This window comes from Castanea sativa, chromosome 1 (genome assembly GCF_040712315.1).
Source record: "Castanea sativa cultivar Marrone di Chiusa Pesio chromosome 1, ASM4071231v1".
Lineage (NCBI taxonomy): Eukaryota > Viridiplantae > Streptophyta > Magnoliopsida > Fagales > Fagaceae > Castanea > Castanea sativa.
Genome location: NC_134013.1, coordinates 84436787 through 84453150, shown reverse-complemented (window position 1 = coordinate 84453150; position 16364 = coordinate 84436787). Strand labels below are relative to the sequence as shown.

The 16364-nt window shown below is 34.1% G+C and overlaps 1 protein-coding gene and 1 pseudogene across 1 annotated transcript; both read left to right on the top strand.

Moving 5' to 3' along the window:
* Window positions 1-3702: 3702 nt before the first annotated feature.
* On the top strand, window positions 3703-8688 carry LOC142606526 (glutamate receptor 2.8-like). Its single transcript, XM_075777861.1, has 5 exons — window positions 3703-3978; window positions 5352-6667; window positions 7005-7317; window positions 7438-7847; window positions 8010-8688. Exons 1-5 carry the CDS (start codon window positions 3711-3713, stop codon window positions 8565-8567), a joined length of 2865 nt encoding a protein of 954 aa, XP_075633976.1. The 5' UTR covers window positions 3703-3710; the 3' UTR covers window positions 8568-8688.
* A 4435-nt stretch (window positions 8689-13123) lies between these two features.
* On the top strand, window positions 13124-15342 carry LOC142622550 (glutamate receptor 2.2-like; annotated as a pseudogene).
* The last annotated feature ends 1022 nt before the right edge of the window (window positions 15343-16364 follow it).

The following is a 16364-nucleotide window of genomic DNA, read 5'->3' as shown; positions in this document are numbered from 1 at the left end:
AAACGTAACCAAAGCAGAAAAAAAAATGCCAATGACTTTGGTCCAGTTGATAACATCCGTTTTTTGTATAGTTTATTTTTTTTCAAGTATAGAAATGCAAATGGCAGTCTAGCCTTTAATCAAGTGAAAAACAATAAATAAGGAGAGAGAGAAAATGCTAGTATTAATTATGAATGAGATGAAAACCAATAGCATTTAATGAATTTTTTTAGCCGTTAAATCTTTTATGAATCTACAGTTAAAAAATGTGTAACTTTACAAGAGTTATATCAAATGTAACTTGAACCCATCTCATATGTATATATATAGTCACTAGATGCTAATGCGACTTCAAAGGTTTCTTTTGCAACCTTCTCAATTTCATTGTCAAGAGAATCAAACAAAGCTTCTATCAATATCGTGTCACCCCGGGGAATCCCCTCTTTCTAGTTAAGAAGGTTGTGGAATGGATTATTTCTTGATTTTTTTTCTTGTATGCCGCTCCTTGACAATGGCAAACCAAAAGCACCTCCTCACTTTCTTATCCTTTCTATTGCTCAGCCTTTGCCTCTAAGGTCATGAGCCTTTGTTGATGGCAAAGGAGGTGATACCAGTTGGTGTAGTTCTTGATTTGAAGTCTCCAGTGGGAAGAGTGGCAAATAGCTACATGTCCATGGCACTCAATGACTTTTATGCTGTGAATTATGACTATCACACAAGACTTACTCTCTTCACAAAGGATTCTGGGGATGGAGTTATTACTACAACAACTACAGGCATGTTATGAAATGCCACCAGATATGTTTTTCTTTTTGTTTCAAAAACTCTTGGAGCAATTCTTCAAATACAACAATTTCACAATAGTTAAGTTGACAAATTTTCAATAGGTTCTCATTTGGATTCATTATTGACATCATTTTTTCATTTATTAATAATAACTTGTCATCTTGCTAGTTGCTAATTATGTTGTTAAACATCCATGAAAATAAATGTTGAGTTGCTAATATGATAACGTATATCCATATTTAGATATTCATTTTCACATAAAACAATACCAAAGGGGGGGGGGTTGATTTACACTCAAAAACCTAAAGGGGTTTATTGTTACATCCAAATACCACAAGGGGTTATGTATTATACACTCAAAATCTCAAGAGGGTTACGTATTTTACAAGAAAACTACATTAGTTTTGTTTATATTTCCCAACATTTTATTCTTTTTTTTCTAATTCGATTCAATTCAAAACATGGATATTATTTATGCATGTGTAAAGTAATAATAATTGAATGATACCTGCAGGTTGCAGGAGAAAACGTGGTAAATAATTGGTCAAGATTTGTGCTAATTATATGGATTTTCGTGGTACTCATTTTGACTCAAAGTTATACTGCAAACCTAACCTCGATATTAACGGTACAAAGATTGCAACCTACATTTATTGACAAAAAATAGATTAAAAAGAATGGTTATTTTGTTGGATATCAAAAGTATTCCTTTGTTAAGGGGCTTCTAATAAAACAATTAGATTTCGATGAATCCAAGTTGAAGCCGTATGTGACCCCTGATGAGTATCATGAAGCATTGCCAAAAGGAACCTACAATGGTGGGGTTGCGGCAATTTTTGATGAAATCCCCTATATCAAACTCTTCTCTATGTATACTATGGTTGGACCCACCTATAAAATAGATGGACTTGGTTTTGTGAGTCTCTCTCTCTCTCAACAAAACAAAAACAAAAAACAAAAAAAAATCCACCTCTATCATTCTTTTAGGGTACTGATTTTCTCACACTCATTACTTTACATCCACTTTTAATATTTATTTTTTGAGAAATATCTAGTGCCCATCACTTAATGCACACATAGTACACATACTTTTCAAAAACATAGAAGTCTCTCTATGTGTGTAATAGACACTCTCCTTCATTTTTCATTATTTCATATCTACTTTTTGCATTCATTTTTCCTGGTTTTAGATGTGTGTGTTACCTTTTCACCTTTTAAAAAGTGTACATTAGGGCATGTCATTGTGAATATTGTGTAAAAAAGTGCATCTAAAATGAGTGTATAAGAGAATATTTAACCTATTGATCAAGGGCATTCTATTTCCCCCGCCCCTGAAATTCTATAATTTGGTAATATGATTTTTCAGGCCTTTTGGCAAGGATCTCCTTTAGTCCCTTACATTTTGAGGGCAATATTGAATATCACTCAAGATAGCGACAAAATTGGAGCTATTGGACAGAAGTACTTTTCAAGTAAAACCTATGAAGATCAAAGCACCACAGTCTCTTCATATAGTCCTAATCTTGGTGTAGACAACTTTTGGGGTCTCTTCGTCATAGCAGGAATTTCTTCTATGGTCTCACTCTTGGTTTATGTCTTAAGTTCTTTTACTCGTATTGGCATGTTTTGAATGGCGACGATTCTACCAACTCTTGTTGGTCCAAATTAGTTAAAATGGCAAAACATTTTGACCAGAAAGATTTCTCTTCACATGCCTGGAAGGAAGAAGAATCAAGGAGACCTGTTGTAGCAAGTCACAATGTTTCTAAATTAGACTCAAGGAATTCCATTGAAGTAACGATTGATTTGGACCGTGTGGTTATACAAAACAAAAGTCTTTGTTCAAATTCAAAGTGATGTGGGATAGAATGTATGGGTCTATTTTTACCTTTTGTTAATTTTTTTATTTTGAATGTAATTCTTCTACTTTTAGGATTTATAGTTTTTAGTCTCCTTGATTTTAGGACTTCTTACTAGTTAAATTAGAGTCCTATTATGGTATTATGTCAATTAGGATTTGCTTATGAATATTTTTTATTGGTAATATAGGTTTTTTGAAGCCTTTAAATATATTTGCAATTTGTGAGTTTCAGTTAACTCAACTGGTAAAGTCTTTTATTATCAAATAAGAGATTTGAAATTCGAATCCCAATCTGCCAACAACAAAAACTGAATAATGTTTTAGCTTGATAATAAGAACAATCATCATGGTCTCAACTCTAAACGCTATAAGTTTCAATAAAATCAACGTTTCTTTAATTCTGGTGGATTCTACCTAGAATGAGATTCAGCATCTTTCCCTTTTCCATTTGCGTCACAAACATAGTTGTTAAAATCAAGATACTAAATATGATTGGTGTGAGGGTTTCACGGATGGTATCATAGGATCGAATAAAAAATTGTAATATTCTACCTTTTATAAAAATAAGTTAAAAATTTACCAATAATGATGTATTATGTTAAAAGAAATTAAAGTCAAAGAATAAATTTGACAAAAGAAAACGTTGATACTCTACATTTGTATCAATTAAGAAATATTGTGTTGTTCTCACTTCTTAGAACAACTTACCTAAATGTTAACTATTAACTGTTAAATTATTCAATCTTAGAACATTAGTAAAATCATATTTTCTTAGTAAGGATTAAGTATAAATTTTTTTTTACATAGTATTATTTTACGTCTATTTTTTCACATAATCTTTCATAAGTTAAAATGTGAGCATTTATGTATCAAAAAAAAAAAAATGTGAGCATTTATAAAATATGAATATTCCTGCATCAATTACTGATGGCATTAAAAAGGGCCACGTAAGGCAGTCTACGGTCAGCTGCCCCAAACTTCAACAGTCAGCCGAATTTTCAAACAAGTAACAGTCGACATTGACAATGGCAAATGATAAGTGTAGAGTAGTCCCCTCTAGCTACCAATTTGCAAAGGTTTGACAATGGCAAACCAGAAGCCCCTCCTCTCTAAATTCCTATCCTTTCTCTTGCTCAGCCTCAGCCTCTGGGGTCATCCGCCTTTGGTGATGGCAAAGGAGGTCATACCAATAGGAGTTGTTCTTGATTTGAAGTCCCCAGTTGGAAGAGTGGCAGAGAGCTACATGTCCATGGCACTCTCAGACTTCTATGCTGTGAATGATAACTATAGCACAAGACTGTCTCTCCTCACAAAGGATTCTGGGAATGATATCATTGCTGCAGCATCTGCAGGTAAGTTTCTAAACGTTCTACGCATGTAACTAAGGACATGCTCACATGCTCAAGCTTGTTTTAGGTCTAAGCAACTTAATTAAGACTTCTATAATGCTCCCGCTAGAAGATAAAAAAAGTACAAATATTGAGATATTAATTTTTTCCCCCCCAAAAAAGAAAAAAGAAAAAAGACTGAATTACACTTTTGACCTTTAAAGGTTCATTGTTTTTATTTTGGTTCCTTAAGTTTGAGAATTCTCATTATGGTTAACCAAGTTTGATTATATTTTCAAAATGACCATTCATGTTAGAATTATGATTATATTCACTATTTTCCCTGATAGCTTAAACTTTTGAAACGATTGATAATTTATTATGGTATTAGAATGAGTTTCTGAATTCTATCATTATCTTTACTCTCTAATTTTAAATATAAAAAATTACACGTTTTGGACTATACTTTTTAAGGGAGAGTCTGGGCTCACATGTGAGAGAAAGTGTGATAATTATTATCAAATTATCAAATTCATCTTTTCATGACCAGCTCTGTAACTTATCTGACCATTAAGTGCCAGTAAAAAAATATAATTTCTTAATTATATTAGTCATGGACATGGACGAAATGACCATTTAGAATGCGGAATCAAATTTGATGGGTCAAAATGAAAATAATCCCAAATTTTGAGATTAAAAGTATAATTACTTTAAAAAAATGAAGAAAAAAAAGATAATTAGTTTTTCATAATTCTTAGATGTTTAATATTAGGATCTTGTCATGGGAAACATACTTTGCACCAGGAACTTCAGAATTGCTGCAGATCCTAGTCTTTATACTGTGCGTTTGACAAGCACCAAAAAATCAATCTCCATTTTTCTGCAGTATTTTCAGCAAATAAGCCACCAACAAAGCACATTCAGGGATTCAGGGGAATTTTGCTCCTCTACGTACTAACAAACTTCTAACCATGCAATCTGGTTCGTTTTAAGTTCAGAATTGAACCAGCCTTTTGAATTTGCATCCTCACCTTTTTACAAACAATTCTTGGCATGTTGATGCTCTAACATGTTAACATTGAAAAGATTGAATTTTGCACAATGGATTGTTTGTAAAACCGTACAAAGATTACCTTTATATAGGCGCATAGAAATACGAAAGTACATAATTACAGTACATAGTATGAAGCACAAAGTATAAACTACATAGATAGAATAATGGACTCTCGGATCTAATTGGGCTTATATTCTAACAAACATTTTCCATCATCTCTTGAAAATCTTTCAAATAATTGTATGTTGTTGCTATAATTGTTTTTGTTGTCCTCGTTATTGAAAATTGCCAGTAAATTTTCCATTTTCTAAATCATTCATTTCATTGTTGAAATGTTATTCAGCATTGGATTTAATAAAGAATGAAGAAGTTCAGGCTATTATAGGACCTCAAAGGTCAGCACAAGCAAGGTTTGTGCTAGAACTTTGCCGCATATCTCAGGTTCCCATAATTTCCTTTTCAGCCACAAGTCCCTTTCTTTCTCCATCACAAAACCCATTTTTCATACGAACAACTCAAGATGAATCTGCACAGGTTAAAGCCATAGTAGACATTGTTAAGGCCTTTGGTTGGTGGGAAATTGTCCCTATCTATGAAGACACAGAGTATGGCAATGGTTTAATTCCCTATTTAATGGACGCGTTGCAAGAGATTGACGCACGGGTACCTTACAGAAGTGTCATTCCTCCATCTTCTAATAATACTGAAATCAGTGAAGAGCTTAACAAGTTAAAGGCAAATCGTACAAGAATATTTCTTGTGCACATGACTGCTTCACTTGGCTCCAAGCTCTTTGTACTTGCAAAGAACGCAGAAATGATGAGCGAAGGATATGCATGGATCATCACACAAGGATTATCATCTTTGCTAGATCCTATGGGCTCAAAGGTCATGGACTCAATGCAAGGTGTATTAGGAATAAGGCCATACTTACTCCCTTCAAAAAAACTTAAAGATTTTGAAAGAAAATGGCAGAGAAATTTAACCTCAATCAAAACAAGGAGCAAGACTACTACTAGCTTAAACCTCTTTGGATTATGGGCATATGATACAGTTTGGGCATTGGCTATGGCAGTGGAAAAGGCTGGCATAGTGCATTCTAGCTTCTTGAAGCAAAATGCTAGCAACAGTAATGTTGATCTTGCAGCTTTAGGCATTTTGGAAATAGGCACAAAGCTTCACAATACGATTCTTACTACTAAATTTCAAGGCCTAAGTGGGAATTTTCACTTGGTTAAGGGGCAGTTGGAGCCTTCAGCCTTTGAACTATTCAATGTAATAGGAAGAACCGAGAGGATTATTGGATATTGGACGGGAAACAGAGGATTTTCACTAGATTTGAATGACAATAGTGAAGAGGCATACTCAACTTCAAAGGACAAACTTAAACAACCGATTTGGCCAGGATACACAACAGACCAACCAACAAAGTTAAAGATTGGGGTTCCAATAAGAAATGGTTTTGAAGAATTCCTGAAGGTGGAATGGCATTCTTCAACTGATGATAAGCCTAGCATATCAGGGTTCGTCATTGATGTGTTCCATGCTGTACAAGATGCATTACCCTTTCCCCTTCCTCATGAGTTTATTCCCTACGTGAATAAACGTAGGCAGAGTAATGGCACATATGATGAACTTCTTTACCAAATTAAAACTCAGGTGGGTTGTATTTTTCTCATCATCTTTTTTTTTTATAATGTTTTTCTTCTTGCTAATGACTTCAGGTGGCTGTTTATTAGTTACTTAATCTAGCTTTTTAAATAGTCAATAAATTGGAATAAAATTACAATGTCTCATTCTTCTTGTTCCACTTTTCGCTCAATCAATTGTAGAACATAGTCAAGTATCTTTCTTTCTTTTTTTTAACTTTGGTAAATTATATAAAGCAAGATTGTGTGCCAAACTACAATTGGCGGGACATTAAATGCAACAGAGTGAAACCAAATGTTTTTATTCCATAAAATTGATAATTATCTCTCTTTCTCTCTAAATGCAGACGTACGATGCAGTTGTTGGAGACACAACAATTGTAGCTAATCGCTCGTTGTATGTTGATTTCACTTTGCCTTATTCAGAATCAGGCGTGTCGATGGTGGTTTTGGTGAAAGCTGATGACAACAAAAACTTGTGGATTTTCTTAAGGCCACTAAGCTTGAATCTATGGATAACAACTAGTGTAGCATTTATCTTTACAGGTTTGGTAATATGGGTTCTTGAACACCGTGTAAACACTGAGTTTAGAGGCCCTCCAAAGCAACAACTTGGCCTGATTTTATGGTTCTCTTTTTCAACACTTGCCTTTGCTCACAGTAAATTTTCTACAACCCTATATAAAGATTGTTTCTCTCTCTCTCTCTCTGGTTTGTTCTAGTTCAAAAGAAGGATATTATTTATGCATTTGTATATTAACAGTATTTTAATGGTACCAGGGGAGAGAGTGGTAAATAATTTGTCAAGATTTGTGCTCATCATATGGATTTTTTTGGTACTCATCCTGACTCAAAGCTATACAGCGAGCTTAACCTCAATGTTAACAGTACAAAGATTGCAGCCTACATTTGTTGATGTAAAAGAGATTAAAGGGAAAGGTTATTTGGTTGGATATCAAAGGGGTTCATTCGTTAAGGGGCTTCTAATGAAACAGTTAGATTTTGATGAGTCCAAGTTGAAGCCATATGAGACACCTGAGGAGTATCATGAAGCACTTTCAAAAGGAATCCTCAATGGTGGAGTTGCAGCTATTTTTGGTGAAATCCCTTATATCAAGCTCTTCCTTGCAAAGTATTGCTCTAGGTATACCATGGTTGGACCGACCTACAAAACCGATGGATTTGGCTTTGTGAGTCTCTCTTTCTCCTTCCCAAAAAAACACCTTACTTTCAAGAATGCCATAAGACCAACAAGAAACTTTTTTATTAATGACCTTTATTGATCAAAGTGTATTGTTCAAGCCTTTTTTTTTATATTCAAATTGGAATAATTTTGTAACATTTTACTTCAGGCCTTCCAAAAAGGATCTCCTTTAGTCTCTTATATTTCAAGGGCAATCTTGAATGTCACTCAAGACCAAGAGAAAATTGGACCAATTGAGCGAAAGTACTTTTCAAGTCAAACCACCTGTGAAGATCAAAGCACAACGATCTCTTCACATAGTCCTAGTCTTGGAGTGGACAACTTTGGAGGCCTCTTCCTCATCGCGGGAATCACTTCCATGGTCTCACTCTTGGTTTATGTAATTGAATACTTTTTCTCACATTGGCCTGCTTTGAGTGACAAAAATATTGCAACCTCTTTTTGGTCCAAATTAGTTGAAATGGTAAAACATTTTGACCAAAAAGATCTCTCTTCACATCACTTTAAGAGGGAAGAATCAAGGGTACATGATGTAGGAAGTCCTGACATTTTTCAACCTTCACCTAGTATTGATGATATGCAGAACCACTCAAGAAATTCCGTTGAAGGTACAAATGATGTAATAATACACGATGACAATGGAAGTCTTTCTTCAAGTTCAAGGCATAGTGATGCATCTATGCAGGATGTACCCAATTCATCATAGACATGGTTTTCTATCCAAATGTTTAAGATGAACTCATTCCCCTAAGTTTCTTTCACAAATTATTCCTCGACAATTATATAATATATCATGTTTTATATAATAAAAGTTTATTCTTAGCTAAGATTGTAAATAGACCAAGTCATTCATAAACAGTTTGGGCTTAATTTGATAAAAATCTTATTCATGTTTGTTTATTTATAAACAGGCCAAGCTTAAACCTTATTTTTAGACTTGTTTAATAAATAAGTTGAGCCCTAGCATAAAAATTGTTTGTGGATAGACTCATCTATATCTATATATATCTAAAATTTGACATGTAGCATTTATTGTTGCTACACTCTTGTTGAGCCACATCATCTACCTATTTCCCATTTCTCTCCACTACTTCCAATCATAACTTCTCTTTTACCTTTTCATGTCTCCATTACTCTCAACCTTAATGTCACTCTTCATTTATCTCTTCCTCTTCCTTTTATTTTGACTATTCTTATCCTCATTCTATTACTATAAATATGACATTTTCTCTCCTGTTCTATACATATTTTCTCACATGAAAAAGGTTATTACTCTCTCTCTCTCTCTCTCTCACACGCGCGCGCGCGCACACACACACACGTTTTATTTTTGTGTGAATTTTTTATTTTTTGTATCTCTACTTTAAATTGATGTATTTATGACTTCTTTAGAATTTTACTTTGGGTTGCAATTTGGTTTTGTGTTTTTAAGTTATTATCTTTTTTTTTTCTTTTTTCTTTTCTATGATTGTTAAATGTTATTCTATTGCATATAAATATAGTTTACAAGAATGTAATGTTATTCTATTATATATCATGGCTTGAATAATTTGGTGTTTAACTTATGACTATATTTTTATTTTGATACTTCTTTTTCTCATTTTATTTTCTATTTCTCTCAAAAAATGTGATTACTCTCTCTCTCTCTCTCTCTCTCTCTCTCTCTCTATATATATATATATATATATATATATATATTTTTTTTTGTTTTTTATGAATCATTGTATTTTTGTATATAATACTATTTTTGGTTAATACGATTTGGTAGTGTGTTTGATTTTTTTTAGCTTTCCGTCACAAGTCTTCTCTCTCCCTTTTTTAGCTTTTGTTTGATGTTTTTTTTTTTTACATAATAATTAGTTATTTTGGAAGTGAGATTTTGAATTTATATCAAAATACAATGTTGGCTATGTATTTGAATGTGTCTATCAACTATTGAAATTAAACCGTCGAAGATGAATATGTATAGACAATATTTTAATTTTAACTTTTCATTGATTTATTATTTAGTTATAACATCAAAATTAAAGTAAATGAATATGTAAAGTAAAACTGTCTAAGATAAATTTGTAAAGCCAACATATTTATATATTTAATATTGTTAAAAAATTAAAAGTAAAAAATAAATAATAAAAAGAATAATAATGTGACCAATGATGTGATAGATGAGAAGACTCAATAGGAGTGTAGTAACAAAAATGTGATATGAAGATCCAGTTAAAGGCAATTAAATCTTAATAAATAAAAGTATATGTAGTAAAAAAAAATCATGTTTTCTTTATGTTTTTATATAGATTATTTTCTTTCATTTTCATAGGTGAAGTGTTCAATTTTAGATATAAAGTCTACTTCTTTCCTATATATTATTTTAAATATTAAATTTATAATATGGTATAGTCTTTTAAGAATGTCTAAGAAATATGCAGTTTTAATCTCATGTATCTATATTAGTACACAAAATTCAATAAATCGTTCGAAGTTACTCCTACAATAAGAAAAATTATACATATAATAATTTCTTTTAAGAGAATGAAAATTTTGAATAATATATTTGAAACTCGAACAGTTTAGTTGTACAAGAAAAACAAATTAGGAAAATATAACGCACGATAACATAATTTATCAAAATATAGACCGCCTAAAAAATGAATAATATCAATCAAATAACTCCAAATAATAAAATGATGATATATTTTTTGAGATAGATCAATGAAAAATAATTTTAGAAATTGTTTAAGTTTTTGGTAGAACAAATTATTTTCCACAAAATTTATAGAACAAATTATATATTATATCAAAACTAAAATAAAATTATCTATTTTCACGCATCGTGTAAACAATAACGCTTGATACAAATCAAGCCAAGCTTAAGCGCATTTATGGGCTTGCTAATAAGCTTGACAAATAAACTCATTACTAAGCCTTCAGATAATTGAGAGTTAATAAATGAGTTGAGAGTTGAGACCACTTGTCTATTGTAGCTTTCTGTTCATTAACCAAATGATAAGGTGTCTAGCTCGCTTCGGCTGAGACGAAATTTGTTTTTTTTCCTCCCTGCATTGCTCCCTGTTGCAAGTTGGTGTTCCTCAAAATGCTTCATATATATTGAGAAATCTAATAGGGGACTAAGCTTTCTATTTTCCCCAAAAGTTTGAGCTTTCATTTGTAAGTTCGTAACATCATCCCCACGAAGGTAAAGCTGTTCCAGGGGGAAATACTGGCAAATGCGAGCTGTCCTTGCTGCTACATTGAGAGAATGAGAGTGCTGGAAGTGTACTTATTCCCCTGGCGGAGGACCATCCTTCAGTATGATTTTTCCCAGTTTGGAAATTTGTTGAGGTCAGATTTTTCTCAAATATTTCTTTTTTGGGGGGCTAGGATTCTAAATTTTAGCTTTCTGCTAGAGCTTTAGCAGTTGCTTCTTTTTCTATTTCGCAAGATACAGATGGTCAGACTGTGAATTGTGCCACTTAAAATCAATTGGTGATAAACAAGACACACTCAAATATTTTATAATATTTAACATTGCACCCCGCAGACCTGATTTTAAAACAGTCAAGAGTGTTGAAATGGCTTGAATTTAACTACCATGGATTAACATTACAAGTAAGCATTAAATGCTATCTTGTATGAATTGTCAAAGAAAATGGCAAGGAACAACACCAACTCTCTGTGTATTCATGCATAGCCGAATTGTTAGACTCTATAAGCAATTAATGAATGCATGTCTATGTTAGAAAGTTTGACTTGATCAACAAAATCAAAGATATGCAATTCACCAACTTAAGCTTGCGTGAAGAAATACTACACTCATGCATTAAATGATGCAGGGATTGCTTGGTCACTATTGTTGACTTGCTTCCACAATAGAAGACTCTCATGTGTTGAAACTATTTGTATTTCGGCTGAAGGTTGGCTATAAAAGGAGGTGGAGCAAATGAGTTCAGAGAGTATGTAAGCTACAGCTTGTAGGAAGTTAGTGTCTTGCAAATTTGTCTAAATACAATAGGGTGTTCTCTATCTATTTGTGAGAGAACCAAGGGTGTATTTAGGGTTTAGGTGGTGTGAAAGTGTCTTCAAGTTGTTGTTGTAATCTCCACAGTTATAGTGAAATTTATTTATTTTATCGCCTCCCGTGGACGTAGGCATATTGCTAAACCACGTAAATTCCTTGTGTCATATTTTCTTCCCTCTTTTCTTTATTCTTGTGTAAACAAATTATTTCACCAATTTTCACAACACAGAGTTGAAATGTCATCCCCCAACAAGGATGGAAGTATGCCCACCCTTAATTACTAGTCTTGTGACTAGAGATGTAAATACTTTTCAATGAATAAAATGATCTGAACTATCTTCTCATCCCAAAAAAACTAAGAATAATAATTGATGATGCAATTCAATCAATAGGCTGGATGATCCGGATTTGAAAGGACAACTCGCTCTCCAATGGTCTGAAAAACAAAGTAAAACAATCAAAGGTGACCGGAACCGCCGGCTAAGAACCCTCCGATGGCAAAGTCAGTTTTCTCTATATTCTTGGAATTTCAATCTTTTGGGAAAAACTGTTCAACGTACCTTTGCTTTGTCCGAATCAGTGTTTATATAGTGTTCTCATAGACGGTTATCAAATGCTGGAACCTCCCCTGGATTCAAGGAGGCACAAGGATTAAACGTAACTGCCATAACCGTTTAGGAGTTACGCTTCTATTTCACAACGGATACATGACAGTTATGCGTGGGATAAGGGATTATCACATTATATTCGGAGATTTTCCTAAGTATGATACCCTCGTCCTGGAATTACTTCGTCGAGTGTGCCTGATAATACCAAGTGTAGCATCCTCGTCCATGAATCTTTATGTGGACGAGTCCTCTCGGGACAGGCTGTGCGCATCCCATGGACGAGGGATGTAGCTTCGCTATCACCTCAAGACGGCCTTGTCCGTTACCCTCGTCCTGAGGATAACTCCTGGACGGCTGCCGAGGTCATGACCGTCCAGGGACGGTCTGAGCGTTTTCATCCCACATCAATAATAATACTAATTAAATGGATGCAAGGGCAGTTGAGGCATTGACAATTTCAGATTGAAGATTGGAATTTGACAGTTATTAAAATTCTTGTGGGAGGACCAACTGTACTTATTTGACTCGTGTATGATGTGTCCCTCTGGCGGTAGTGATCTGAGGCAACCAAAATGTCAAATGTCAGCTGCCTAAAACTAAACAGCTAGCGTGTAGTCCCCTCTAGCTAACAATTTGCAAATGGAAAAGCAGAAGCGCCTCCTCTCTAAATTCATATCCTTTCTCTTGCTCAGCCTCAGCCTCAGCCTCTGGGGTCATGAGCCATTGATGGCAAAGGAGGTGATACCAATAGGCGTAGTTCTTGATTTGAAGTCCCAAGTGGGAAGAATAGGAGAGAGTACATGTCCATGGCTCTCTCTGACTTTTATGCAGTGAATGATAACTATCGCACAAGACTCACTTTCTTCACAAAGGATTCTGGGGAGGATATCATTGCTGCTGCGTCTGCAGGTATGTTAAAGCTTTGTTTCGGAAAAACATGACAATGATTCATCCAAATGCAAGGAGAAGTGTTACATTACATAGTATACTAGGATACTGTGGCCTACAATGCCAAAGTGTAACATATTAATTACATTCTTAATATTAGGATCTTGTCAAAGGAAATAAGTGAACAGCAAAGCACGTTCAAACGCACTTCCAATATTTAGGGGAATTTTGTTTCTCTACATACTAACAAACTTCTGAATGTGCAGTCTGGTTCAGATTAAGTTGAAAATTAATATGAGCTTTTTGATTTTGCACCTTCACCATTTTACAAACAATTCCTGACATATTGTAAAGTATCAGTTTTGTAGCAGTGATAAGCTTCATGACCTCTCCATAAATAGAGAGACTGTTGATCATATTCAAACATGGTGGTGCACAACATATATAGTTCCAACATGTTATAATAAAGTTTATTGTCATGGTTTTGTTAGTTGTTTTTGTTGTCATTGGTATTGAACATTGCCAGTAAATTTCCATTTTCTAAGTCATTAACTGTTGAAATGAAATCCAGCATTAGATTTAATGAAGAATGAGGAAGTGCAGGCCATTATAGGACCTCAAAGGTCAGCACAAGCAAGGTTTGTGATAGAACTTGGCCGCAAAGCTCAGGTTCCCATCGTTTCCTTTTCAGCAACAAGCCCCTCTCTTTCCCCATCCCAGAACCCATTTTTCATACGTACAACCCAAGATGACTCTGCACAGGTTAAAGCCATAGCAGACATTGTTAAGGCCTTTGGTTGGCGGGAGATTGTCCTTATTTATGAAGACACAGAGTATGGAAATGGTTTAATTCCATATTTAATGAACGCTTTACAAGAGATTGACACTCGGGTGCCTTATAGAAGTGTCATTCCTCCATCTTCTAGTAATACTGAAATCATTAAAGAGCTCAACAAGTTAAAGGAAAATTATACAAGAATATTCCTTGTGCACATGACTGTTTCACTAGCCTCAAACTTTTTGTACTTGCAAAGAATGCAGAAATGATGAGCGAAGGGTATGCATGGATCCTCACAGCAGGGTTATCATCTTTACTAGATCCTATAAGCTCAAAGGTCATGGACTCAATGCAAGGTGTAGTAGGAATAAGACCATACTTACCCCCATCTAAACATCTTGAAGATTTCGAAAGAAAATGGAAGAGAAATTTAACCTCAATCCAAAAAAAAAAAAAAAAAAAAAAAAACCAAGAGTACTACTAGCTTTAACCTATTTGGATTATGCGCATATGATACAGTTTGGGCATTGGCTATGGCGGTGGAGAAGGCTGGCATAGTGCATTTTTAGCTTCTTGAAGAAAAATGATAGTGACAGTAATGTTGATCTTGCAACCTTAGGCATTTTTGAAATGGGTACAATGCTTCACAATACAATTCTAAGTTTCTAACAACTAAATTTCAAGGCCTAAGTGGGAATTTTCATTTGGTTAAGGGACAGCTAGAGCCTCCAGCCTTTGAACTGTTCAATATAATAGGAAAAACTGAGATTATTATTGGATATTGGACTCGACAGAGAGGGTTTTCAAAAGATTTGAATGATAATGGTGAAGAGGCATACTCAACTTCAAAGAAGAGACTTAAACCACTGATCTGGCCAGGATACACTACTGATCAGCCTACAAAGTTAAGGATTGGGGTTCCAGTGAAATTTTTTTTTGAAGAATTCTTGAAAGTAGAATGGGATTCTCCTACTGATAAGCCTAGCATATCAGGGTTCTCTATTGATGTATTCCTTGCTGTACAACATGCATTACCCTTCCCCCTTCCTCATGAATTTATACCCTACATGAATAAAGATAGGCAGAGTAATGGGACATACGATGAACTTCTTTACCAAATTAAAACTCAGGTGGGATTTTTTTTTTATGATTTTCTTTTTGACTCTAGATAAATAAAAATCCTCTGTTCTACCTTGAGTGTTCTACTTTATACTCCACCGACTGAAATATGTCATATGTATATGATTTTTTTCAATTTTAAATATCGGTTACTTTATAAAGAAAACAAAATGACATGTTCTAGATTTTGATTGATAGAGTATAATGTAAAACACTCAAAATATATAAGATATAAAATTTTTATTCACTTTAGGTGGTGTTAGTTAGTTACTTCATTGAACTTTTTTCAAAGTCCATCAATTGGTAATTATCTCCCTCCCTCTCTCTCTCTCTCTCTCTCTCTCTCTCTCTCTCTCTTACCATACCCATATCTGTAAGGAGGTTATTTTGGTGTTTGGGAAGCAGTTCAGAGATAATTAGTACACTTGGTTGATGCAATGGGCTTATTGCAGGATTTGGATAGCTAGAGAAGAAACAGTTAGGCTTAACCAGTTGAGAGCAAGAGCTTAGAGGGCTCAAGTACATTTGATAGACTAGGCTTAGAGGGTCTTTTGTTACTCGTGTACTCCAACTTTATTCTCTAATGGATCATTTCACCGCTTGGAAGGCGACGAAAATGTTTTTCGTCAAGTTCTTCGGTTTTCTTTTCGATAACACATTGCCGTGTTATCTAATGTTTGCATCTCTCTAACCCTTACTCTTACCTTTTAATTGTTGCTATGTTGTGATTAATTGTGGTGTGGAGTTGATTATTTGTTTGGGTTTTTGCTTGTATCTATTATTTCGCACATCGGTTGTTTGGGTATAAGCTTGTGTTGGTTTAATTTAAAATTGGAAGTCTAAACATTTATTAGTGTTTTACACATTATTTGAACTTTCAAATGATAATGATGCAAATGATCAACCAAATGGATTCAAGGTCCATTGAAAAATTCAAAGTGAATATTGGAATTGACGGTTATTTCAAATCCTTGTGAGGCCAATTGTCCTTGTTGAACTTGTGTGTAATTTGTCATTTTTTCTGACCATAGCAATTTGTGGCAACCAAGCATTTGCGAGAAGACTTGGTTTAAAATATATATTCCTGCATCAATT

Bases quoted from the DNA above. Each gene is read 5' to 3' on its own strand.
- LOC142606526 (XM_075777861.1), top strand. From the start codon at position 3,711: ATGGCAAACCAGAAGCCCCTCCTCTCTAAATTCCTATCCTTTCTCTTG. The intron at 3,979-5,351 runs GTAAGTTTCTAA...AATGTTATTCAG, and splicing joins CATTGCTGCAGCATCTGCAG to CATTGGATTTAATAAAGAAT. The intron at 7,318-7,437 runs GTAAATTTTCTA...TAATGGTACCAG, and splicing joins AACACTTGCCTTTGCTCACA to GGGAGAGAGTGGTAAATAAT.